This window comes from Triturus cristatus, chromosome 6 (assembly GCF_964204655.1).
Source record: "Triturus cristatus chromosome 6, aTriCri1.1, whole genome shotgun sequence".
Taxonomy (NCBI): domain Eukaryota; kingdom Metazoa; phylum Chordata; class Amphibia; order Caudata; family Salamandridae; genus Triturus; species Triturus cristatus.
In genome coordinates this window covers 1,841,621,856-1,841,649,404 of record NC_140589.1, presented here as the reverse complement: position 1 = coordinate 1,841,649,404, position 27,549 = coordinate 1,841,621,856, and the positions used below count along the sequence as shown (strand labels likewise).

General features: G+C 45.7%; 1 protein-coding gene across 5 annotated transcripts in view; it reads left to right on the top strand.

Moving 5' to 3' along the window:
- GTF3C2 (general transcription factor IIIC subunit 2) overlaps positions 1-27,549 on the top strand; it is a 906,867-nt gene that overhangs the window by 217,271 nt on the left and 662,047 nt on the right. For all 5 annotated transcript variants that reach the window (XM_085613289.1, XM_085613287.1, XM_085613288.1 and 2 more), the window contains one exon: positions 2,492-2,603. In XM_085613289.1, the coding sequence (XP_085469415.1) occupies positions 2,492-2,603 (112 nt within the window). The remainder of the gene's footprint in view (positions 1-2,491; positions 2,604-27,549) is intronic.

Below are 27,549 nucleotides of genomic sequence, written 5' to 3'. Positions count from 1 at the left end.
ATACACAAAAACATTTTCAGTTTTAAGATTCCAGTTATGAAAGCATCCATGGAGGGTCTCTAACGAGGACGCAAATTACACCAGCAGTCCCTTCACAGGACCTTAATGTAGTTCCTACACAACTCATGGAACCTCCTTTCGAGCCATTAAATTCTTGAAGGGGGCAGTTTCTTTCATGACAAGTAGCCTTCCTGGTGTCTATAACTTCCTTACGTAGAGCTATTGAATTGTAGGCGTTAACAGTGGAGTAACCTTTCATTCATGGTCATAAGGATTGTTGTCTTCATACAGGCATTATTTTTCTGTACTTGGAGAGAATTTACTCTTAGTTTAAGTGTTATGGAAACCTGCACATTAGCTGACTTTTTCTGTACTCATGATTGTAATCAAGATATCGTTTATCAAGCAATGGATCATTCACAGATTGACATGCTTGAGCTATTCCTGGACATTAGAGTAGGAACTCTTGGAAACACATTTTATTTGACTGCTTCAGATTGGCTCTGACCGGCCCATCACCAGTTTTACAGACCTTGGCCTTGACAGCATGTTTGTCACCTGCTCTAAAATGATAGTCTGTAGTGATGTAATCAGAGGCTGCTTAAAGTCGGGTTAAAGCCTTTCCAGGATCATTGCTGGTGAGAGGTTCCAGGTTACCCTTTTTGACCTTGGAAGCTGAATTTGGGGTAGGGGTCTCTCTTGACAGACTGTGCCCCAGGAGAGGGTGCTAAGAAGAGCATGCCTCTTCTATCCTAAAAGGTCATGAACTGAAATTCTTTCCGGAATGGCCATCTGTGTGGGAGAAGAGGTAAACACTTTGTACAAGGGTGGTCAACTAATACCTTACTTGGCCCCGCATAAATTGCGAGGAATAAATGAGATTATCATTTTACCAGTAGCTCTGTAAAAGGAGCGGTATCCCGAGTCGTCAAGCCAGCCACAAAAAGAGGCATAGCTAGTCTTCTGCATACGGAAGTGAGAAACCAAGCAATTGAAATCTGTCAGAAAAAAGATTAATGAAGAAGAAATTTGCATCGATCCCTGTATGAGCAGGTAACCTGAGCAGTGTAGCTTCTTTGAGGGAATGGAGAGGCTCCTCCCTTCACTGGATTGCCATAAGTATAGGTCATAAATTGAAGCAGGTAGACTACTTGCAGCCGATGATTGTGCATGTACACTGTTGCGATATCAGCAAAGTTATGTAGGAGGTGCAGTCCCTGACTCAGGCTGTCATTTGTGCTTGGCTATTGGTCACATATTCTGATACGCATTTTCAGGAAACAGCTCTGATGCTGGGAAGTGTATGATCTATAGATGTTGCAAAGGGGTGAATAGCTGTGTGATGGCTGCAGGAGTGGAGGTCTAATTAGTAATATTGAAATCACCTTATCATTAAGGTTACAGTTACTTTATTTACACCCCTACAGTCTGTTTGACGAGATAAGATAAAACAGAAATGTTATTGTCTTCTGCATAGACAACACCCTCCTTTGCTCATAGCATCCCTTGTGGGAGCTACTTAGTTCAGGGTATGGAAAAGGTTGAACTTTTTTGGGGGGTGGTTGAGATGGACATCTAAAGGATTGTGGTCCTTATATGAGCTATATATGATGTGTTCCAGGACCGATGCAAAGATCTAGAACGATGGCAGGTAGTGATATGTGCAGTGGTTTTCATGCTTAACAATATGCTACACCGTGAAATGTCTCTGGGAGACACAGATTATGTTTTCATGCTATTGCTTCTAATGCACTTGAATATATGTGGTTGGATACATTGAAGACAATTACTGCCATTTATCTGTGAAACACCAAAATGAGAAATTTCTTTGGTGATGTGACTTGGAAACTGCACCATGCATTATATATCTTCGTTGACTTTGAAAATGAATACAAAAGCTATTTTAAAAAACTATCATACAGCATTGCCTGAGCTGGGTGTTTCTGACCTGTGTGGTGGTTATTGCACTATAGCTCTTTTATACTTATGTTGGTGGTTTAAAATAATGCATCTTAAATTACTACATACAGAGTTACCTATGGAGGAATTCATATCCACAATTTGCCTCTGGCTACATAAAGGACTTAGGTGTGATAAGACATTCTCATAGAAACGATCAGAGGAAATGCTACTCCTATGTTTTATTTGTGGTTTTGAATTTGTTTTACTGCATGGCACCTTTGTTAATTTAGTAGTGCTTCTTCACAATCCAGGTGTAAAAATGATCTTCTGGGATGTGTTTGAAAAACCTTGCAAACTAAATTAAATTTGCGATCTTTTCCCAATGTGCAAAAAATTGATTTTGCTATAAGACAGTCCAACAAAATGAAATTGGCTCGTAATCTCTCTGAAGGGATGCAGAGCTGCTGATAATACAATTAAGCAGGCTTGTTTCAACTTTTGAGTGTTCGAAGCTGTTAATATTTGCTTCACGTTCTTGGTGGTGCCTGCCCCGGAAATCTTAGTGTCATTTGTTACTTTTTCTCTGTAGCTCTTCCACGAAAGCGACAATGACCTATGGCATTGCTCTCGACCATGGTTGCATCTGGGATCTAAAATTCTGCCCCAGTGGCGCCTGGGAGTTGCCGAGCACAAAAAGAAAGGTAATGTTTTTCACAGTTTGCAGTTCAATGGGAATTCATCATGTCTGATCTTGCGTGGAAGTTTTGGCCACATGCACTAGCCAGAATTTTTTCAGCTGGCTTCCTGATCAAAAGTATTATCTTAAACACGGTTATCCCGTGGTTATGCCTAGTTGCGAGTGAATACATTTACTTTGTCACTGACTGTAAAAACATGATCTGCATTGCCCACAAGAAAGGCAGATGTTGACCAAGAACCTCTTGTGAATGCTATCTAGTTCATTGCCCACAAGAAAGGCAGCTGTAGACCAAGAACCTCTTGTGAATGCTCTCTAGTTAATTGCCCACAAGAAAGGCACATGAAGACCAAGAGCCTCTTGTGAATGCTATCTAGTTCATTGCCCACATGAAAGGCTGATGTAGACCAAGAACCTCTTGTGAATGCTATCTAGTTTATTGCCCACAAGAAAGGCTGATGTAGACCAAGAACCTCTTGTGAATGCTATCTAGTTCATTGCCCACAAGAAAGGCTGATGTAGACCAAGAACCTCTTGTGAATGCTATCTAGATCATTGCCCACAAGAAAGGCAGATGTAGACCAAGAACCTCTTGTGAATGCTATCTAGTTCATTGCCCACAAGAAAGGCAGATGTAGACCAAGAACCTCTTGTGAATGCTATCTAGTTCATTGCCCACAAGAAAGGCAGATGTAGACCAAGAGCCTCCTGTGAATGCTATCTAGTTCATTGCCCACAAGAAAGGCAGATGTAGACCAAGAACCTCTTGTGAATGCTATCTAGTTCATTGCCCACAAGAAAGGTTGATGTAGACCAAGAACCTCTTGTGAATGCTATCTAGTTCATTGCCCACAAGAAAGGCAGATGTAGACCAAGAACCTCTTGTGAATGCTATCTAGTTCATTGCCCACAAGAAAGGCAGCTGTAGACCAAGAACCTCTTGTGAATGCTATCTAGATCATTGCCCACAAGAAAGGCAGATGTAGACCAAGAACCTCTTGTGAATGCTATCTAGTTCATTGCCCACAAGAAAGGCAGATGTAGACCAAGAACCTCTTGTGAATGCTATCTAGTTCATTGCCCACAAGAAAGGCAGCTGTAGACCAAGAACCTCTTGTGAATGCTATCTAGTTCATTGCCCACAAGAAAGGCAGCTGTAGACCAAGAACCTCTTGTGAATGCTATCTAGTTCATTGCCCACAAGAAAGGCAGCTGTAGACCAAGAACCTCTTGTGAATGCTATCTAGTTCATTGCCCACAAGAAAGGCAGCTGTAGACCAAGAACCTCTTGTGAATGCTATCTAGTTCATTGCCCACAAGAAAGGCAGCTGTAGACCAAGAACCTCTTGTGAATGCTATCTTGTTCAAGCAACAATTTCTTCCAGTAGCCTAAGGGCTCACAAGAGAAACAATTAGCAAGCATGCTGATCCACTGTGCTTTGACTTACTTAAAAAAAGAAAGAATATATAAAGCTGTTTCCGTGCTATCTTTGTGTAAATACAGGTACTCTGTGGTTGCCTGTTTAACGTTTTCGGATTTTCACATGAATCTTCAGAACGCTCACGTAACTGCATGGTTGCCGGGGGTCGTTTTGAATGTTAAAATCTGGAACCGTTGTGATGATCAAAACCCTGCATATGTCACACACCCATCTTCCTGAAACAAATATTGTAATTGACTGACTAATTGTGAGGATCAAGGGCATTATTTCAGGTGCCAGAGTGGAAGCACAGTCTGGTAACACTTTGACTAATACAGCTGTAGCGTCACACTAAGGATCTGAAGTGTGCGATGCTAAAAATATTAACGAAGGAACGTTGTTTGTTTTAACATTTTGTTAATTTCTTGGCATTTAAGTTAAACTCATAGCACAATTGTTTGTCACCTTTCCAGTGTGTAGTTAATCGGATAATTATAAACAAGCCAACATGCCGAGAGCAAAGACCCCCAATTCGTGTTATCTAGCCCTGGTGAACCACTAATAAAATCTAGAAGTAGAAGTAAGACTTTGGACATTATATAAGAGCATGTGGGGCTTCCTCGAGTGCAGAACAGAAGACCTCCTAATGCTTTGTCTTGGGCCAAACGGACAAGAGGCATTTGATCATCTTGCAGAGTTGTGGGTGGACGATGCCGCTGGTCTCAATAAATATAAAATTTGTATAAAAAAATAAGAGTTGCACCACCTTCCCAAAGTGAGCACTAGTTTACAATAATGTCATTTTTGAAAGGGATGACAAAGGAGTGGTGAAGTAGTAGAGGACTATGTCACAGATCTTCGCCAGCTGGCATCAACATGAAAATTGGTGAGCAGTCTGGAAGAAAATATTAAGGAGCAAATCATGTTAGAGTGTATTGTGGAAAAAGCTGAATATGAACTATGACAAAACGACAACCCGTCACTAAATTAAGTTTTGTTAATTGTATTGTTTGAACATTGTATGGCTTTTTTTGGAGGAAATATAAAAAATAATGGTCATGGGAATAAGGAACAAGTCGATAAAACTAAACCAAATGAGTGTGATGGATCAAAATTTCAAAGGATGTGTTCTAGATGTGGAATGGGAGGGTCCTGTAGTCAACAATGAAGATTGTTCTGGATCGAAGGTTCTATGCAAGGTTGTTAATGTAGAGAACATTATGATAAACATTGTAGGACTGAAAAAGATAAGAAAAAGGTTAGGGAAAAATGTGTTGAAGGTAAAGATGTATGTCCAGAAGTGGTACTGCAAATTGTAGAAAAGTGTCAAAATGTACCCTTTGGTATGATGAAGATTACGGGTGCAATTTTTAAACTGCTATTTGATTCTAAAGCAAAAATAATGTTAATGGCAAGGGATGTGAAATTGTTTTTATGAGGAAGCGTAAAATTGTTCAAAATAGACCCAAGCCCCTGAGGGTACAACGCAAGGCAATTAAGTTGTTACTTTACTTTATTGGGTGCATTAAATATATACATCAGTATGCTTCAGGGAACATTTATCTGTAAATGATTCAGTCATCAGTTGGTTTCATTAAAGTGATCTGGGTATACCTCAACCCTAAAAGAGAATCGGTAGTTTGGTTGAGTGAGGTATCAAATGTAAGGGGACTGAGCAGAAAAAAGCAAGGTATGAAGAGGAATTTTGATTAGTTACGTTTTTTTCCCCCAGAGTTTTATATAGCGCGAACTTGACACAAATCGGGTATCCGAGCGCTTTACATAGCACCACTTGCGTTACATGAAGACACATTCATTTTTTGTCAGGCACGGGGAGATTGTGATTTTGCCCAGAATCATAGGATGGTCAGCGTCGTTGCCGAGATTCAAACCCAGTTCCCCAGATTCGAGGACGACTGCTCTAGCCGTTAGGCCAACTCCTCTCGCCAACGCCAAGTGAGGTTATGTAACTTGTGAAGTGCAAACTATGACTTTGAAATGGTATCTTGATACTGAAAGCATAACCATATGTAATGAACAAATGTCTACAGGGTAAGTCTCATTTTCCTTTCTGTATTCCTTCGTAATACTTCGTCTGTGGTAGGTTCTCCATGCTCCTCACATCCTGTCAAACTTCCTCTGGCCCCCGCTGCTTTCAAACACCACCTTTCTGCTTCCATTCACATTCATTCCCTCTTTCCACCTAGCTGTTATCGGAACTTGTGTCTGCCGCCACCATAAACCCCAAAAGATACTTTTTAGGTTGAGCCTAGAGTCCGCTCATGCGCTGTTCTGGGAGACTTGTGGTGGAGTATGAAATAGAAGCTCCGTCTATATTTGTCATTGGCTTGTGTCATTGTCCTTTGTAAATGCTGGCTTCTGATTTGTAAAGAGGCTTGTTAGTCCCTCCTTAGTACCGCCTTGTCTTCATTTGTACCACGACTGGCCCCTTTACTTCAGTCGTTACATGGTACGCCTTCTTAAGTCTTTGAGCACTACTTTCATTAATGAGTTTCTCTTACTGCAGACAGCAAATGGGTGCCCGCTTTCAGTAACAACACAGGCGCCCACTTTCACTTCACCTCGGGCGCCTGGCGTTGTCCCCCACCCACCCGTCGCTGCCCAATCTCGCTCCGTCGCCCTCGTGTCTGTTTCCCCCAACAACCAGACCTAAGCCGCGCCTCCTCCACGAGACCGTGTTTTCTCTTTGTGGAAATTCTGTGTACGATGGTTTGTGAGGAGAAAAATAGACGTAAGAGCTCCGTGGACCACCTTCAAAACGCCGTCCAATGAGCGTGACAAGTTTTCTCATTTTCTAACCAGTTTCCTTAACTAACCAAATGTTTCATGCCTTCTTCCCATGTCATTGGTGAAATATCCAGATCAGGTAACTGACGAGGAAATTGTTTTTGGGAAAAACATTTCCTCCAGACTGTTCTTGTTTAGGTATCACCAAGGTAATAATCAAACCACAGCAACACACTCTGATTTATTAAATCTATTTGAGGGGCGATTTCGACTGGGAATTAGTGTTTTTTTACAGCGTCATAAAACTAGCTGCCTCGCTACCTTGTTTTAACTAGGCCAGGGCTAAAATTCCGTTCCGCTCGCGGAAATTGCGATAATTTGGCATTTTTGCGTTCCGCGGAGAGCGCGAAAATGTCAAAATTTCCGCAATCCTCATTTTACCGGAAATTTTTTGCTTGCTCGCGCTGTAAAATAATACATTCTCGCGTGCGTGCGATCGCCTTACCTGAATCCCCGCGTTCGCCGACAAGTTTTCCCGGTCTGGTCGCGTTCTCCACAAGATGTTGGATTGTCGGTAGCCATTTGCGCTGTCTCGTGACAGTTCGCGCCCGCAGTAACGTCATTCGTCGCGCGGTCACGTCTTTCTTCTCGCGATTATGCACCGCAAGACAAGTAAAAACAAGATGGCCGCGCCCGCGAGCAACCGCATGGGTAAGTTGGCGAGCCGCGACCACGCAGAAAATACCGCGAACGGGCGAGAAAAAAACTTCTGCATCTTTGCGATATTTCCGCGTGTTTGTGGAGATTTTTAACATTTTCGCGATAATTTGCAAAAAGTGAATTTCGCAAATTCCGCCCACCCCTAGTTTTAACACTGAGTAATAGTTGCAGTCTTTCGGGTTAGTAAGGCGTTTGTATGCATAAACCGAGGGCTTTGTGGCCATCTAGTGGTGAATTGTGAGATAGCGGTTGGATTTGTGGAGGTTTTGTGTCCGTTACCACCAATATGATTGAAAGTGAGCCCCTTCACAGGAAGGAATGCTCTGAGACCCCAAATAAAGGTAGAAATATCAAAATGTTTAAGAACGTTCCTGAACCGTCCATTAAGGAAAATTGTAAGCCACATATACAGCAAGAATCCTCAGTCCTTATTTGCATCTTCCGTTTTCTTATCACTGCTCATTTTCTTCAGGTCAAAATCAATTTTCTGTGCACCCCATGGCCGCGCATCTATACTGTGTGGCTTTCCTGCCACTCTGTATTTCAGCGAATGGACTGCATTTGCCGTTTGTTGTTTTTTAATTTAAATACCAATGCTAACAAAGGCTGCGCGCCTAAACGCCAAAGCATCCAGACTGAGCGCCAAGGTTAGCCTTCAGTTTAACGAATAATGTTCAGGTCTCGGGGGAGTGCACGGGGTTCCGGGTCTCCCTGCTGCGATGCGCACTGAGTTGAGAGGGCCATGGTTTAACTCACAAGGATTTGTGGAAGAAAACTCTGTGTTCGAGGCATATGAGCTGCAGATTACACACTGTGCATAGATCGCCATCTGGTGTTGGGCCCGGATGTTGCAGTTGTTTTTCTCTTGGAAAGTCTGTGGAAGTCATGAGGTATGCGGCGACTCCTTTGGATCATATTGCGCATGGGCTTCGGCTCCATCCTCAGATTGTTTTTTTCCGCCATCGGGCTCGGATGTGTTCTTCGCGCTCCAATTCGGAACCGTTCCAGTTTTCCTGTTCGGCGTGCAATCCTCCCTCCTTTGACGGTATTGTCTCGATCGCGTTCTCCAACACTCGACGCGGCTCTCAACAATCTTTAAGTCTTCGATTCCGGTCGTCGACGAAGGCCTTCGGGCCTACCTGGGCTCCGGTCCTGGCTGATGGAAAGAACTCCATTTAAGAAGTGTCCTCGATGTGGGTCAAAGTTTCCCCACACCGATCTCCATGAGATGTGCAACCTCTGCCTCTCCCCAGAACACGAGGCAAGGGACTGTCCAGCTTGCGCCTCCTTCCAATCGAAGAAGACGATCCAGGACCAACGAGCAAGAAGAACAATGGCTCACTCGTCTACTTCGATCCCCGACGACATCTTTGAAGAAGGCGTCGATGTCCCGGAACAACAGCACACCGAAGAAGGCCTCGTCAGCGCCTCCGAAGCTGACGACTCCGATGTCGAGGACATCACTCCGGCACAGAGGGGCGTGAGTACAGACGTTGACCCCAACCCTAAACCCCCCTCCACGCCATTGAAAAAGGCTTCGGTCACGCCTTCGGGCCTAGGTATGCACCAAAAGACTGCTTCCCATACCTCGCTTCCGGGCCCGATTAAGAAGCCCATCAAGCCTTCAGGCAGCGCGGGCTTGAGCCAGCCTACCCTCGGTGCCGAAAAAACCTCATCCGCACTGACACCGAAAAATAAAACGCCCCTTTCCTTGTCCGCGCCGAGCTTGACACCGAAGTTCTCGGCGCCGAAGACTGGCACCGGCTCCTCGGCACCGATAACACCCTCGGAGCCGAGCAAGAAGCCGAAAAGCCTCGACTCCCAAACCTGGAAGCCGAAAGCCACCTCGGAACCGAGGAAGTCAAAAGACACTGCTAAACCCCACGGTTCGAAGCCAAGAACCAGTGCCGAATCGGCACCTAAAAAACCCACGGCTCCGACACCATCGGCACCGAAGGATCTGCCCCTTACAGACTAACTGTTTCGACCTGATCCTTACCAAAAAACCCTCGTAAAAGATCCAAAGACTGGCCATTTGTCGCTTAGTACAAGAAAAAGACCACTGGACAAGCCTGCACCAGCTCCACCACCAAAAAGGAGAGACGTTGCCACTTCCCCTTTGAGGATTCCTTCACCTCCTCCTCCCCCACCTCATCATTCTCCTACACCATCTCCAGATGAGGATGATGATGATGATGACGACATTATCTACGACACAGGGGATGGGGCGGACAACCAACCAACAGGGGACCCTACTCCTACAGGCTCCCCAGACCCATGGGACGACTACATCTCAGACGTCCCTACCGCAGGACGAGCTTTACCCTTCTAGACCCCCCCCCCACCCCCGAAGGACACCATGGGCTTTAACCAACTACTCCATAGGGCTGCCCGCTACCACAGGGTTGATCTCCACACAGACCCCGTAGAGGAGGACTTCCTCTTAGATACATTCGACACTGCACACAGGTCTACCTCAATCCTGCCGATGCTTAAGGGAGTTATTAAGCACGCACCAGAAGTTTTTAAAGACCCAGTTAGGGCCAGGGTCATAATCCCACGTATTGAGAAAAAATATAAAACCTCCCCAACAGACCCACCCTATATTAAAGGCCCGCACCACTAAACTCCCTGGTAGTCTCCAATGCGAGGAAACGTGCCAATTCCCAGGCATCAGGTGAGGCACCACCGCCAGATAAGGAGTCTAAACGCCTCTGGCAAACGGACGGCTTCCCAGGCGGCCAACATCTGGCGTATCGCTAACACCCAAGCGCTCCTAGCCAGATATGACAGGGCACATTATGATGAGTTGGAGACACTCATGCAACACCTACCTGATAAATATAAACATAAAGCTAACAAATTAATTCAAGAGGGCAAAAACATTACAAACACTTCCATTCGTTGTGCCCTCGATGCAGCTGACACCGCCTCCAGGGCAATTAATACCAGCACCCTTCTGCGTAGGCATGCTTGGCTACGCATCTCAGGTTTCAAACCTGAGGTTCAAAGTTCCATCCTCAACCACCTCTTTGATGAGAAACATCTGTTTGGTCCTAATGTCGATATAGCCCTTGAAAAGATGAAGGAGGACACAGACACGGCAAAATCTATGGGAGCCTTGCAGTCGCAAGCTCCCAGGCGCTCCTTTCGCCGTTTCTCCTTTAGAAGCAATACCAGAGGTTACTCCTCCGACAGCGCCTCCACTTCCTACAAAACCCCTACCCAATCCACCTTCACTAGGGGTTATCAAAGAGGCAGTTACAGAGGTAACAATAACAAAGGAAGAGGCAAAACTAACACCTCCCGCTCTGCCTCCACCCCCACCCCGTGACTTCCCTCCACTTTCCCCAGACTATTCCACTCCAGTCGGGGGCAGACTCCACAATTTCCTTCCTGTCTGGGCTACCATCACCTCAGATAGATGGGTACAACAAATAATCCAATCAGGCTACTGTCTAGAGCCAACATCTACCCCCCCCCCCCCCACCCCCCCCAACCATTCCACCCAAACAGCGCCCAATGTCACAGGAACATTTGTCACTTCTAAAGCAGGAGGTAATCTCCCTCCTACAAAAAGATGCAATAGAACTAGTTCCTGCCCACCAACAAAACAAGGGAGTTGACTCCCTATATTTTCTCATACCAAAAAAGGACGGCTCTCTCAGGCTCATTCTGGACCTCAGACCCCTAAACCAATACATACACTCAGACCATTTTCACATGGTCACACTCCAGCAGGTGCTTCCTCTGCTCTCCCGAAATGACTTCCTAACCACCATAGACCTCAAGGACGCCGCCTATTTCCACATTCCCGTTCACACCGCTCACAGGAAGTTTCTCAGATTCGTAGTGGACGGTCACCACTACCAATTCAAAGTACTCCCCTTCGGAGTCACCACAGCCCCAAGAGTGTTTACCAAGTGCCTAGCAGTAGTGGCAGCACACCTGAGAAGACAACACATCCACCTCTTCCCATATCTAGACGACTGGCTTATAAAAGCCAGCTCATACAACCAGTGTGTACAACACACTCATGCCACGATCCAACTACTTCACGACCTGGGCTTCACAGTAAACTACGCCCATCTGCATCCCTCCCACGCACAACAATACCTCGGTGCCACCATAGACACCTCAAAAGCGTTAGCCTACCCCAGCCCTGCCCGGATAGCAAGCATACAAGCTCTTCGCGCCAAATTTCAACCTCAACACTCACTTCCAGCCCGAGTGTTTATGCAACTTATAGGGATGATGGCTTCTTGCATATTCATAGTACCTCATGCAAGACTCCAGATGCGTCCTCTCCAAGAGTGCCTTGCACGCCAATGGACCCAGGCTCAAGGTCAGCTAACATATCTGGTGTTGGTAGACGGTCGTGCCCATCGCTCTCTGCAGTGGTGAACCACCAAAAACCTTTCCAAAGGGCGACCGTTCCTAGAGCCGGTTCCTCAAATAGTTCTAACAGCGGACGCATCGCTCTCCGGCTGGGGAGCTCATCTACTACATCACACCATGCAGGGCAGGTGGACACCTCCGCAAAAGTTATTCCATATCAACCTTCTGGAGTTACTGGCCATATTTCTAGCCCTGAAAGCCTTTCAAACACACTGTGAGAAAGTGCCATCTTTCTTGTATGGTATGCCCCCACTTTTTGCTGAATTGCTGAATGTACTTTGACTGAGTGTGCCCAGGGCCTATGTTCCTTCCCTAAAACACACCAAACCCAAATTGGCAAACCCTGGCCACATGTCAGCCCCTGGTAAATGGTACCCTAGGTACCCAGGGCATTGTGACCAGGGAAGGCCTCTAAGGGCTGCAGCACTCATTGTGCCACCCTTAGAGGCACTGTACCCTTACACACACACACACACACACACACACACACACACAAACTGCCTTTGCAGGCTGGGTGTCTGGGTGCAAGACAAAACAAAGTCGACATGGCACACATCCCTGTGTGCCATACCCATCACCTACACTGCCATCGCATGCATCAGCCACCCCTCTAGCTGGGTGCCTTATGCCAATGGTGTGGGCACAGGAGCAGGAGCCCTGCGCCCCTACAGTACCCAGGTCCATTCCTGAGCACTGTAAGTGCAGTGCTGCCATTTTAAGAGTACATGGTGCTGAGAGCTCGTCAACCACGAACTCCACAGCACCATAATGGCAACACTGAAGACTGAGAAGTTTGGTATCAAACTTCTCAGCACATTAAACCCACACTGATGCCAGTGTGGGATTTAATGTACCAATCACCCCAGAGGGCATCTTAGAGATGCCCCCTTAAACCTAACCTACAATCCACGTCTGCTCTGACGCTGCCTAGGCTGCCACACAGCAGACATGTTGCTGGACCCCTGGGTGGGAGAGCCCCTGCTCTCCTGGGCCTGCAACAATGCACATCCTGGGCGAGGTGCTAAATCTCCTCCCCCAGGATGGGCAGGGGGAAGCTTCAAAGGCATGCCGCCTCTGTGAGCTTCCCCAGGTCACTGCAACCCCCCACTCTGGCGGAATGCTTGGCTGGAAACCCCAAATAAGGACAGGGGATGTGCCAGCCTGCCAACCCCACCCCTCAGGTGGGGTAAGCGAGGTGAAGCACATCTCCGGGCTCTCGCCATCTTGAAGATGGGAAGCCCTACCCTATCAGGACTAGGCTACTTCCCCCTCCCACAGGAGAGAGGCAGGATAGGGGGTGTACCCACCGCAGGACAAGGACCCATTGGTCCCTGCCCTTCACCTACCTGTAACGCCCCTTTAGGGGCACCCTGAACCTTCCTTCCCAAGATTCCAGATTCCGAAATACAAAGAAGAGCAAGAAGAAAGAAGACCTGCCCTGCAGCTGCTAAGAAGAGGAAGACACCAACTGCTTTGGCCCCAGCCATACCGGCCTGTCGACCCTCAAACCTGCTCCTGCTCCAACCCGGCATCTCTTGTGGCCAGCAACCTCACAAACCCCGGAGGACCTGGCTACCTTTTGGCTCGAAGCCCCTGGGACTCCCATGAGTAGAGGCTCTACTCACAACCTACCTCTAATCCCTGGCAGCAGCCCGGAAACGCGAACCCAGCACACTCTGCACCAGCCAAGCCTGGCCAGTGCCGGAGTGAACAAAGACCACGAGGACGACCCCACGGCGACTGTGACCCCGAGTCTGGCACCCAAGGACCTCCCTCGACACTCCTGAAGAAGCCTGCAGCCTCAGAACAAGGTGCCCCCCTACCGCGATCAACCGAGGGTAAGATTTCCCGACACCAAAAGGCACCCCTGCACGCGGCACCCCACGGTCCCCTGTGCCCAATCCCGGGGTACCTACCTATCCACCAACTACCCAACTTACCTCTCGAAGTGGTGGTGGCACCTGAAGAATCCTCGTCCCCGAGCTTGCAGTCTTTTTCTAAACCGGAGAGTTCCCATTGAAATCAATTGAGCACCCGAAGGCTCAAAAGCACCCTGCACCCAGCCGCCCGAGTGGCCCTGGCAGTGCAACCTCTACACCTACCTACTTCCCCACTTGCCCTGAGTAAGTGACCAGGAGCCCAGCTCCCACAGCCGCGTAGCTTGCTAGTCAGCAGCCACCAACCAAGGCCCCCCTATCCCTCATAGGATAACATTGGGCCTGACTCTCTCTGCACCCGGCCGCCATAGAGTCGCTGAGGGTGAACCAACTGTACCTACCTGGCCCTGGGGGGACCCCTGAGTCTATGCCCGAAACCTCAACTCTGCCAGTCGAGTACTTACCCTTAAACCGCTAACTCTATTTTCCTCTTAGGGTAACATTGACTGGCTTTTTCCTGAAATTTCTTCTAAGTGTGGACTTTTCAAATCTTAAAATATTCACCAAAAATCAGCCGAGTAACGAAAACGAAAATACTCACCTGCTCTTAGGTGAGCTCCCAGTGCTGGATCTTGGTGCCCAGCACTGACTCTGAAAAATACTTACAACTGTACTTACCAGTAACCCAATTTTCTCCCATAGGAAATCATTGACTGTTTTTCTGTGAAATTTCTTCTAAGTGTCCATTTTTGCAATCTTTAAATATTCTTTAAAAATTGTATAATATCTGAAAACTTAATTACTTACCTGTTTTGGATAAAGGTCCCAGTACTGAGTCTAGGTACCCAGTACTGGATTACAAAAGTAACGAGAACATACTGTACCTGCAACTTGAATTTTCTTCCATAGGGAATCATTGACTGTTTTCCCTGAAATATTTTCTAAGTGTCAGCTTTTAAAATAGCTAAATATTGTTTAAAAATCATCACAATAATTAAGTCGACTTTCATCACTTGATTCAGAGTACTGACCCAGGACTGAATCTAGGATCCAGTCCTGGAATTCAAAAAGTAATCCTAAAAAAAATCTGTTGCAAATAACTTGAAAATCAGCCGAGTAACGAAAACGAAAAAACTCACATGCTCTTAGGTGAGCTCCCAGTGCTGGATCTTGGTGCCCAGCACTGACTCTGAAATATACTTACAACTGTACTTACTAGTAACCCAATTTTCTCCCATAGGAAACCATTGACTGTTTTTCTGTGAAATTTCTTCTAAGTATCAATTTCTGCAATCTTTAAGTATTCTTTAAAAATCGTATAATATCTGAAAACGTAATTACTTACCTGTTTTGGATAAAGATCCCAGTACTGAGTCTAGGTACCCAGTACTGGATTACAAAAGTAACGAGAACATACTGTACCTGCAACTTGAATTTTCTTCCATAGGGAATCATTGACTGTTTTCCCTGAAATATTTTCTAAGTGTCAACTTTTAAAATAGCTAAATATTGTTTAAAAATCATCACAATAATTAAGTCGACTTTCTTCACTTGATTCAGAGTACTGACCCAGGACTGAATCTAGGATCCAGTCCTGGAATTCCAAAAGTAATCCTAAAAGTAATCTGTTGCAAATAACTTGAAATTTCCATTGAGCTCAATGCATTGTTGTGTTTAAAATAGTGTTGCCTATTGCAACCACTTGTAGCTGTTTACAAAGGTCAATTGCATATTGCAAAAGTATTTATATAAAGCATCTTATTCTGAGAAAGTATATTTTAATACCAAGTTTTGGTTCTAAAGTAAAACAAGCATATATTTTTTATATATAAACCTTTGGCCTAGAGTTCAGTTATTGATTGTGTGAGACCATTTGCTGACTGAGTGTGTACAACAAATGCTTTACACTGTCCTCTGATACTGCCTTACTGCTCGACCAAGCTACCACTTTAGAGAGTAAGGTTATATCTAACTTTAGCCTCTGTCAAACCCTTGGGGACTGTGGACTCTGTACACCCTGTACCCATTAAGGAACAGTATATACAGAGCCACTTTCTCACACACAAGTCTCAGGCAAGGCTGTCTCAGTCCGTACAGACAACATGACAGCAATGTACTACATCCAAAAACAGGACGGCACACACTCTCTGCAGCTCTCTCAGCTAGCACAGACCATATGGAGGTGGGCCATACCTCAAAACATTTTTCTCCTAGCACAACATGTCCCAGGAGTCCAAAACACCATTGCAGATCTGTTGAGCCGTCAAACTCAACAAATCCACGAGTGGGAACTTCATCCACAAGTTCTTCAACCATTCTTTCAAACGTGGGGGCAACCACAAATAGACCTCTTCGCAACCCACGAAAACGCCAAATGCCCAAGCTTCGCCGCCAGATATCCACACCCATTGTCCAAAGGCAATGCAATATGGATGAACTGGTCAGGCAAATTTGTGTACGCTTTTCCGCCTCTCCCACTCATTGCATTAGTGGTGCGCAAACTACAGCAACACTCCCTAACTCTCATCCTAGTTGCTCCAACTTGGGCCAGACAACCGTGGTACACCACATTGCTGGAACTCTCCGTAGTTCCGCACCAAAAATTACACCTCTCTCCACTCCTCTGAACCCAGAACCATGGAGAGGTCAGACACCCGGACCCAGCTCAGCTCAACCTTGCGATCTGGCTCCTGAAATCCTAGAATTTGGCACCTTAATCTTCCCCCTGACTGTATGAACGTCATTAAAGAAGCTAGACGTCCTACCACTAGAGCTTGCTACGCAGCCAAGTGGAAACTCTTCGTGATTTATTGTCACAACAATAATATCAATCACTTAGATGTGTCTATCCAACACATCATAGGCTACTTGCCACACCTACAAAGATGCAACCTAGCCTACACGTCTATTAGACTACACCTTGCTGCCATAGCAGCGTATCTACAAAATAGACCGCATCTATCCCTCTTTAGAGTAGCTGCCATAAAAGCCTTCATGGAAGGCCTCAAAAGAATAATTCCCCCTAGAGTGCCACCCTCACTGGTGTGGAACCCAAACATCGTTCTCACAAGACTAATGGGGCCTCCATTCGAACCTCTACATAAATGCGAGCTTCAATTTTTAACATGGAAAACAGCTTTCCTTGTAGCCATTACTTCCCTCAGAAGGGTCAGTGAGATACAGGCACTCGTCATTCAAGAACTTTTTCTGCAAATGCATCATAATAAGGATGTTCTCCGCACTAATCCAAAATTTGTTCCTAAAGTCATTTCTCCCTTTCACCTCAATCAATCTGTGGAACTGCCCGTATTCTTCTCGCAGACACAAACCATTGCAGAAAGAGCTCCGCACACCCTAGACGTCAAAAGAGCTTTACTCTACTACATCGAGAGAACACAACCTTTTCGCAAGACCAAACAATTATTTGTGTCTTTCTCACCACCACACAAAGGCAACCCCATCTCCAAATCTGGGATAGCTAGGTGGATTGTTAAATGCATACAGCTTTGCTACCACAAAGCAAAACGAAGGCTATCTGTTCCCCCTAAAGTCCACTCGACACGTAAGATAGGGGCTTCCATGGCATTTTTAGGGAACATCCCCTTAGATGATATCTGCAAAGCAGCTACATGGTCTACACCGCACACTTTCACTTTACACTATTGTGTAGATGTGCAAACTAAGCAACAAGCTAGTGTGGGCCAGGCTGTCCTCAAAACACTGTTTCAAACAACTGCAACAGATACTGGTGGTCGCCGCTAAGAGGGGGTACTGCTACACAATCAATGCACAGTGTATAATCTGCAGCTCATGTGCCTCGAACGGAATATGCTTCTTACCAGTATGCATCTGTTCTTGGCATGTAGAGCTGCAGATCTACACACGCCCACCCGCCCCCCCGGCTACCTTTATCTGTTCCAGTTTTATCTTATTTAAATACAGCACACATAGGCATCTTTCATGTTTCTTACAAAGCTCCATCATTTTCCTGCTGGCGATAAACAAGCTGAGGATGGAGCCGAAGCCCATGCGCAATATGATCCAAAGGAGGAGTCACATACCTTGTGACTTCCAAAGACTTTCCAAGAGAAAAAGAACTGCAACATCCGTGCCCAACACCAGATGGCGATCTATGCACAGTGTGTAGATCTGCAGCTCTACATGCCAAGAACAGATGCATACTGGTAAGTAGCATATTCCTTACAGCTTTAATATCTCCTCTAGATAACAAACAGCATGGAGATTATGGCGGGGTATCATTTCATCTGTGAAAGGTCGTTAGAAACCATTATGCACACTTATAAAATTCTGTGCAAAAGCCCTTTAAACATGGCTCTCCAGATCGACCTGTAATGTATTCTAATAAAGTGGTAAAGTGCCCATTTTAAAAAGTACAAGCGCTTTGAAGGACGACCTGCCTCAAAACAATGCCTTAAGGATAGTGCGATAATAGACAAGGAGCAATCCAAAATTACGAGCTGTAGCCCACTATGGTGAAAGCTTCCACAAAAGAGAGGAGGGGTTTACGCTTAGTAATATCACAAATGTAATCTATACGCAGGGCCCCACATCATGATATGGAGAAGACATGCCAAAGAAAGCTCAGGAAAGAGGGGGCCTGAGGAAGCGAGGGCTGTGGACTGAAATGTAGTCGTAGATGCATAAAAGTTTGGCAACAATACCACTGAAGCAAGGCCTGAAAATTAGATAGAATGTGATAAAACGCTCCACTCTCCCTTCTATTAGGGGTGGTTTTAGCAACATGGAATGGGCAGTATGCACTAGGCACCACAGCCTACCTATATCTACTATAACTCTACCAAAATAGCCAAATCAGAACACCAACCCAGGGAAAACCTGAATCTTACAATTAGGTGGATGATGTGAGTACAACAGGAAAGCTGGTACGTTAGAAGCCAGCTTAAGTATCCAACCTAAGCCAATGATGATGGCTGTCACAAAACGAGGTGCTTCACTGCAACAAATTCTTGCTGGGTTGGATCTGTGGTGATGAAAATCATTTTCAAGGCCTTGCCCCCACCAGGAGGGATAAATATTACAGTAGGAAACAAAACATCTCTTATGGGAATGGAGAAACCCCATCTGATTCAGAAACCTCTTATTTATATATTCATTTCAGGGGTTTTATATAGCTCAGACAATTGTCCCGCAAGAGATGTCGGAGCATTTTCTATTCCAGTGCATTAAAAGGAAGGGAAAGGCAGGCCTTGCTTGGCATGGGATACAGACATACCTCATAAATGAGCGGAAAACTAAAAGCAAAGGTAAAAGTCAGAAAACACTTTGTACTCTTTTTTTTCAGAGCAGCAGACATCTAAAGGTTTTGATTAGTACTTATGGCATGTCCAGTTGAAATGTAAGTATTTTTGTTTTGTTATGTCCTTGCTAACCATTTAAACAAGCATTTGCAATGCAATAGTTCTCACATTTTCGCAAGTTTGAGCTATTGGCATTGTAAATGACCATGTCTTTTATTTATGTTTAGGTTTTAAAAATGTACAATTTAAAGTTTCGTCATCATTTACAATGCTAATAGCTCAAACTTGTGCAAATGTGAGACCTATTGCATTGCAAATGCTTGTTGAACCATGTTTCCGCTCTTCATCTCTTACTTTGCCAAGGGCCCAGAGGGCTCAGTAGAGAATGGAAAGTACCAGTAGCATTAATGAAGCCACTGCTTTTGGTATGGGTGGGTGGGAAGAATGTTTCTAAGATTACCAGCGATTCCTGGATGAAGTCATTCGTCAAACATTGCCGTCAACTACTACACCTCTTGACTACAGGGCAACAATTGCCTCATTCTGTGTCCCAGGTTCTCTTTGCGTTAGTAGAGCTTTTTCCCTCCAGTCCTGCACAATCTGTCCTTCCATCTGAGAGCAAATAAGACTACTACTGAAACGGCTTCCGAGCAAGAGTTTGGAAATAGTCTCATGGCCAGTACAGAAGTTCAAAATGCTGATCTTTGCCCAAGTGTTAGCAATCAATTTGAGAATAATGACTTTATATACTCCTGTGCTCCTTTAGGATACATACTTGTATATGCCCTTCATTGGAATTTCAGACCTTTACTGCAGTTGACAATGTGGGATCAGGATTGCTTGCATAGACTGGTAATTCCACCTCAATGTAGCTCTGTCCTGATTTGCAAAACCTCTACTTTTCTTAGCTGCACAAAGTCTCTTGCTACTCCTATTTCCACATTTGTCTTGTGTGGATAATTTCTATGGAATTATCTATCTTAGTTATAGCCTTAGTTAGGTACACATCCTTTAAACTTGTAATACAGTTCCTATTCGTTTGTGGGGTGTGAATGTTTCAAAAGTACAAACAAATGCACATTTTTGTAACTTAAAGTTCTTCAGCATTGGATCTTTCATAGATACACATGTTAGAATCATTCATGTGGAAGTAGGAGTCCCAAAGTAACCTTGCAATAGCAGTACAAGACACTGTGTGCGTAAAACTGACATTTTAGGTCCTAGAGTTAGTTTACCGCAACCTACCTCAAAAATGCATGGAACGCCTCAAATATGCCTCGGGACCCACCACTCGGTCCTGCTACTAAGTGGAACAGTATTTACAAAAGACAAGAGCGACCCATATGTCCTTTCAAACTGGGTATTGCTAATCAGCAAAAAAACAGTGATCACAAGGAACTCACTTATAAAGGTAATGCAATTTCTGCAAAAAGGAGTAGCTTGCTAGAATAAATCGGAAAAACAAGGACAATTATATGTTGAGACCTTCATTAAATTCAGTCAAACTAAGTGGTATAAATTCGATTTCAGAAAGCCCACAACTTTCTAAACATGTATTAAATATTTACACTCGTAAGTGGTTTAAAGTGGACTCAGTGACCCCCAGTGAAGTGACCATAACCTAACAGTGCTGTACAAAATGTGTGAAAGAAGGGAGAATGGTTATTGGTGGTAGAAAAGGGGAGCTATTCACAATTAGGGTATAATAATTGTATATGTATTTTCTCTTTGGCTCTCCCTTATAGATAGTCGACGACGTTTCGACCCTCTCACGATATGGGGTCTTTTCAGGACAGGAAATTCTGGGGACAAGGAGTAGCACAGGGCTGTGCCAAACGATGTCTTATAGGGTGAAATCTGGTAATTTCAAATGGTCCAGAAAAGAAGGTCCACAGCAACAGTGTTGTACTCAGAACTACCCTAAGTTCTTAGCCAAGGTTTTGTCACCTTTTCATCTCAGCCGAACAATTGAACTCCAGTTGTTCTTCCCTTTTCGGACTCCGTACCTAAGAGGTCACTACATACATAAAGCGTGCACTAAGGTACTACATGGATAGGGCCCAGTCCTATAGCACCAAGCCCTATTGGAATACACCTAAGCTTTTGTTTGCCTTTGCTGAACCTCATAATGGCTGTCCTATATCGAAAGCTGGTCTAGACAGGTATATTGTCAACTGCATCCATTCCCTGCCTCAAAGCCAAGATAGTCTTACCTGCTCCCCCCAGGCCTCACTCCCTCTGTAAACAGGGTTCCTCTATAGCTTTCCTTGGGAATATTACCATTGCTGACATTTATAAAGCTGCCCCATGGTCAACTCCAGACACTTGCACAATATATTATTGCTTGGACAGCCTGGCAAGGCAACAAATTAGAGCCGGGCAAACTGTCCTAAGGACCTTTTCTGATGGATACATCCACCTGTGGGTTCCTCGCCTTTTCACTATCCTCATTCACCAGTATTCCACTGGAACTTTTTTAAAAGCTCTCCCATGTCGACCAGGGCATCCCAATGCCCATGGCTCCGCACACAGAACAACGTGACGTCACTGGAGCCATAAGAAGACCTTGTTGGCGTGCTGATGATGGTTCTCTTTCCCCCCCCCCCCTTTGAAACGCAACAGTTTCTGTTGGCTGTCCATTAGGGAATGGTCGAAGTCTTTTGACTTTTCTTGAAATTGTTGTAATTCTTGTTAAGATTGTCTCCACTGTAGAAGTCAAGGCTTAAGCCTTGTAAGGACTGCGAGGGTCAGATGTCTATTACTGACCCTCATGAAATGTATCTTTGGTGCTTGGGGTTGAATAACGATGTCTACGCCTGTTTATGCCAAAAGATGAATCTTAAAGCATTGAAGGAGAGGGACAGGGAGGTGAAGCTGTTCATGGCTAGAGCGAGGCAGGAAAAATGAGGTCACTGGAGGTCTTGCCCATGGTCCAAGTCTCTATCTCCCCATTCATCGAGGTCGGCAAAGAAAAAGCACTAGAAGAAGCGGTGTCATGGTTCTCAACGTCGTCCTTCCAAAGAGGAGTCGCCGAGGTTGGTGTCTCTGCGACTGGCTTCGGATGATGGACATCAGGAAGTCACTCCGGTGCCATTCCCGGCATTGCTTTTAGATCTAGCACCACGTCCGACTTTGTCTGAGATGCAAGAAGTGACGCCTGTCTTGAATTCAGTGCCTCAGCAAGAGCAGGTGTTCCAACTCTGCATACTTCTCACCACTCCAGTACAGTTACCGATGTTGCTGGTCCCGATGCCGCCATTACCGATTCCACGTCGTAGATCAAGAAGAGAGGCCCAAAGACTTGTTGAAGAAGAAAAGTATTTCTTTGCTGAAAATGATCCTCCAGAACTAGAAGAGGGTCAGATTGTATCTCTAAACCCAGAATTTGAAGGGTTGGATGAGGTAAGTGGTTTGGACACGTCCCCGGAATTGGAGTTGTCACCTAAAGGCATTTCACCTCCAGAAGTTCTTCCTACTACTCTGTTACAAGGAAGGCAGTGGAAATGTTATGGTCTCGTCCCATGGCAGAACTTCAGTCCATTCAGTTGACTGAGGTGCTTCACTCATCGTCAGCACCTTCAGAACCTTTGTTGACTTTAAGTGACGCTTTAATAGAGACGATTTTAGATATTTGACAAACGCCTATAACAACTCCTGCTGTGTCCAGGCCAATAGTTATGAGGTATAAGCTGGGTACTGGTGATACAACAGTTTTGTCTTCTCACCCATTACATGAGAGTTTGGCTTTTCAGGCTTCGTGTTCATCAAAGATGACTCCTGCATCCTTATCTTCTTCGCCAGCGGATAGGTGATCCAAAAAGATGGAACAATTTGCTAAGAAGGTGTTCAGGGTGCATCGCGCTGGAATCTACAAACACACCTGCTTGTTGGGTTGTTACATACATTCCTTGATCGATTCGGCTAAGACAGTGATCCCAAATCTGCCTGATGATGTTGAAGAGCACTTTTCCGAGCTTCTGAATGATGGGCAAGCTGCATCCCGGCAAGTGTTATAATCTGGGTTGGATACCGCTGATTGTGTCTCGAGCGATGGGAACTTCAGTTGCTACAAGAAGGCATGCATGGCTCAGGGGATCTGGTTTCTCTGGATGTGCAAAATGCCCTCATCGATTTGCCTTTTGATGGGTCAGGACTGTTTGAAGCCAAAGCAGATTCTGCCCTGGAAAAGGTTTAAAGACAGCAAGGCGATAGCTAGAGTTTTGGGTCTTAAGTCTCAGCCCAAGGATTACAGACAGTTTATTAAGAGCTTCCCCGGTTTTGGCAGAAACTTTGCCTTTTATGGAAGACATGCACCCCCTACATAGAAGGTACCACAGGCGTGGGAGTGGTAGATAGCAAGCAACTGCCCTTCCTCCTCAGCCTCGTCCTTCTCTGCCAACATCGCAGGAAAGCAGCCCTAATTTTCCCATCGTAGAGCAATCAGTGGTTTCAGCATAACTGGGATCTCCAGGAGTCTGTCAATCTCTCAAGCCACTGCAGTGGATCTTCATTGGGGAGGTATGTCCGGCAATGTTTCTCAAGGGAAGCCATTTCACCCTTCTCCGGGTGCCATAGTGATAACGGATGCCTCCACTCTAGTGTGGGGAGCCCATCTGGTGGATCTGGAGATCAAAGGACTTTGGTCTGCAGAGGAACAATTGTCATATCGGTGTGTTGGAATTGCGGGCGATACGTCTGCTTCTCAAGGGCCTCCTCACTTCCATTTGCAGTCAGTCAGTACAGGTCTTAACAGACACAACTACTGCAGTGTGGTATGGCAAGGGGGAGTTGGGCCGTACCCTATGTGCAGAGAAGCTCTACTACTCTAGTCCTGGGCTCAGGAACATCGGACTTGTGTAATGGCAAATCACTTGGCCAGAGTTCTCAACATGCATCTAGACAGTCTGTCAGCATTTTTTTTAGCCGACCACAAGTGGCATCTCCATCCAGAAGTGGTTGTACACATTTTCCGGTTATTGGGTACTCCTCAGACCTTTTTGCAACTCGAGATAACATGCACTGCCCGTCATGCTACATCCTCCAGCATCAGGTGCAGGGGGCTTTGGGGGGTGCCTTTTAGATGGAGTGGGGCTCCCAGCTGTTTTACGCATTCCCCCCCACACTCTTGATTCCTCTGGTTATGAGGAAGATTTACCTTGACGGAGCCCAAATCATATTAAAAGCCTCGTATTGGCCACGAAATGTGTGGTACACAGACCTTCTTCACCTCTCCCTGTGCCCTCCGCTCTGTCTCCCTCACAAGGCAGACCTCCTCTTGCAGGGCAGGTTCTACACCCGCACCTCCAGAGTCTGCACGTACATGCCTGGAGATTAAGCAGGACAACCAGAGTTCTTTTTCACTTTTCCCTGATGTGGTGTATGGTATTTTATCTTCCAGAAGACAGTTAACGAAATAGTTTTATACTGGCAGATGATCTAAATTGGTGAAGTGGTGTAATGAGAATTCCATAAACCCTATAAAGGCCCATTTGTCAGATATATTATGATTTGCTCATTCTTTGGCGCAGAAAGGTTGTGCAGTTTCCAAAGTTAAGGGTTATTTGTCTGCCCTTTCTGCATTTCTTTGTCTACCAGATCAGCCTTCTCTGTTTAAGTCTCCAATAGTTTTAAGGTTCATTAAGGGACTTACAAACAAATACCGCCCCATTCATTCATAGTGCCTTTGTGGGATCTTAATTTAGTGCTTACCTATCTAATGTGTTCTCCATTTGAACCTGTACATAGTTGTCCCATGAGATTTCGTGATTTCTTACTTTTTTTTTTTTTTTAAACAAATTTTATTTGTCAAGTTGCACATACAATGCAGGGCTCTGCACCCCAGAGACAACTGCACAATTCAACCGTACAGTGATAATGACTTTGTTTTTTATATGTAATAACCAAACACATAGTAACAAATCACCCCCCCCCCCCCCCCGATTGCGCCAATTCCATATAAACCTGTCCACCACTTAATATCACAACAGGAGAAGCTAGCCCCTCCGATCCTTCCCACAACCCGCCCCCATAGTCCAAGAGGGTGCATGTAAATTATTCCGGCAAGCGTGCCTCCACTACCGGTGGCGGGTCCAGCAACCGACCCAGATAATCTGCCCACCGCTTCCATATTTTATAGTTTTTGCGCGGGCAACCCCTAGCAATGAAAATGGGTTGTTCCAGCCCCATGCAAAAATCCAGCCCATTCTTCCATGCGGCCACCGATGGGGCCCTAGGCGCCTTCCAAGCCCTGGCAATATCCCTCTTCGCCAGTGTAAAGCCCAATTGTAAGAGGTGTCGTTTATAGATGTTACCCCCCACCTCCTCCATGACATGCAATAGGGCCAGCTTTGGTGTGCGTTGGAGCTCCCGTCCCAGAACTTCCAAGAGGCAGGAATATACCCCACTCCAAAAGCGACTAAGACGGACAGCTCCAGACCGTATGAATAAATGTGCCTTCCTCCCGATTACACCGAAGGCACATGGAGGAGGCGATCAGGCCTGCCTTCCACAGACGCACTCTGGTGAAGTAGACCCTAGGTAGGTACTTGAACTGCACCAACCGGAGGCGCATCGCTATTGCCCACCCCCCTCCCCACCCCCCCCCCCCTGCGGGGCTGCTGAGGCTTCAGCCCAATCCACCTCCTCCAATGCGCCCACATCTTCCCACCAAGCACTCCGAAGCCTCTGTAGCGTGGGGGAGCAGTGAGTGACCAGGGACTGGTAAATTCGAGGGATCTTCTGGTCAGTGAGATCACCCATGAAGACCTTCGCCTCTATGGGGCTAAATTCCGGTAGCGACTCCAGGCCCTCTAGACTAGGGGATAGGGCGTGCCTACATTGCAAATAGCGGTAAAACTGGGATCGCAGCATCGAATATTCCTTCTGCAGGTCCTGAAAGGATTTGAGCGTCTGGCCCCTCATGACATCTCCAAGAACTGAGATGCCTATCGCCTCCCATCCCCGGAAGCCCCGTAGGGCCGCTAACTGAGGCAGACGCCCGTTATCCCAGAGGGGGGTCTCACGGGTCAAGATGTTCCACCACACCATGCGGCGCAGAGCTTGCCTCCAAATCAGAAATACCACCTGCGTGACTGATGGCAGCGACCCCCGCAGCGGTCCCCAGTATAATATCGTATGCAGGGAATGACGTCTCATGATCTGCCGCTCAACTGCATATGCCGGGTCACCCTGTCACCGTACCACCACTCATTGAGTACCAGCAAGTGGGAAGCTTGATAGTACGAGAGGACATCCAAGGACGCCAGCCCCCCGCAGTAGGTAGAGAAGAAACATGTGCGCAAGGCCACCCGCACCCTTCCCCCCCTCCCACAGGAACTGACCCCGCGCTGCGTTCACTTGCCTAAACCATCGGGGTGAGATCTGGTATGGATGATTCTGCAATTGGTAGAGGAGCCGGGGAAGCGCCACCATCTTAAAGATCGCCGATCTGCCGTATAGGGACAGAGTCATGCGGGACCATGACTTAAGATCTTCCAGAGTGCGTTCCCACACTGGGACCAGATTACGTTCCCACGAAACTGCCGGTATATCTGATAGAAAAACGCCCAGGTATTTCAGCCCCCCCCCACCGCCAGCTGGACCGAGGACGCCCACACTCCCATTCCTGTCTGGCCCCCAAGAGCCCATAGCGTAGACTTATGAGGATTCATATAGAGTCCCGAGGATTCCCCAAAGATTTGTTGTGAGAAAGTAGCTCTGTATATACTGTTCCTTAATAGGTACATGGTGTACAGAGTCCACAGTCCTCCAGGGTTGACAGAGGTTAAAGTTATAACCTTACTCTCTAAAGTGGTACTTGGTCGAGCAGTAAGGCAGTATCAGAGGACAGTGTAAAGCATTTGTTGTACACACTCAGTTAGCAAATGGTCTCACACACTCAATAACTGAACTCTAGGCCAATGGTTTATATATAAAAAATATATGCTTGTTTTATTTTAGAACCAACAATTGGATTTAAAATATACTTTCTCAGAATGAGATGTTTTATATAAATACTTTTGCAATATGCAATTGACTTTTGTAAACAGTTACAAGTGGTTGCAATAGGCAACTCTATTTTAAACACAACAATGCATTGAGCTCAATGGAAATTTCAAGTTATTTGCAACAGATTATTTTTAGGATTACTTTTGGAATTCCAGGACTGGATCCTAGATTCAGTCCTGGGTCAGTACTTAGAATCAAGTGATGAAAGTCGACTTAATTACTGTAATGATTTTTAAACAATATTTAGCTATTTTAAAAGTTGACACTTAGAAAATATTTCAAAGAAAACAATCAATAATTCCCTATGGAAGAAAATTCAAGTTGCAGGTACAGTATGTTCTCGTTACTTTTGTAATCCAGTACAGGGTGCCTAGACTCAGTACTGGGACCTTTATCCAAAACAGGTAAGTAATTACGTTTTCAGATATTATACGATTTTTAAAGAATACTTAAAGATTGCAGAAATTGACACTTAGAAGAAATTTCACAGAAAAACAGTC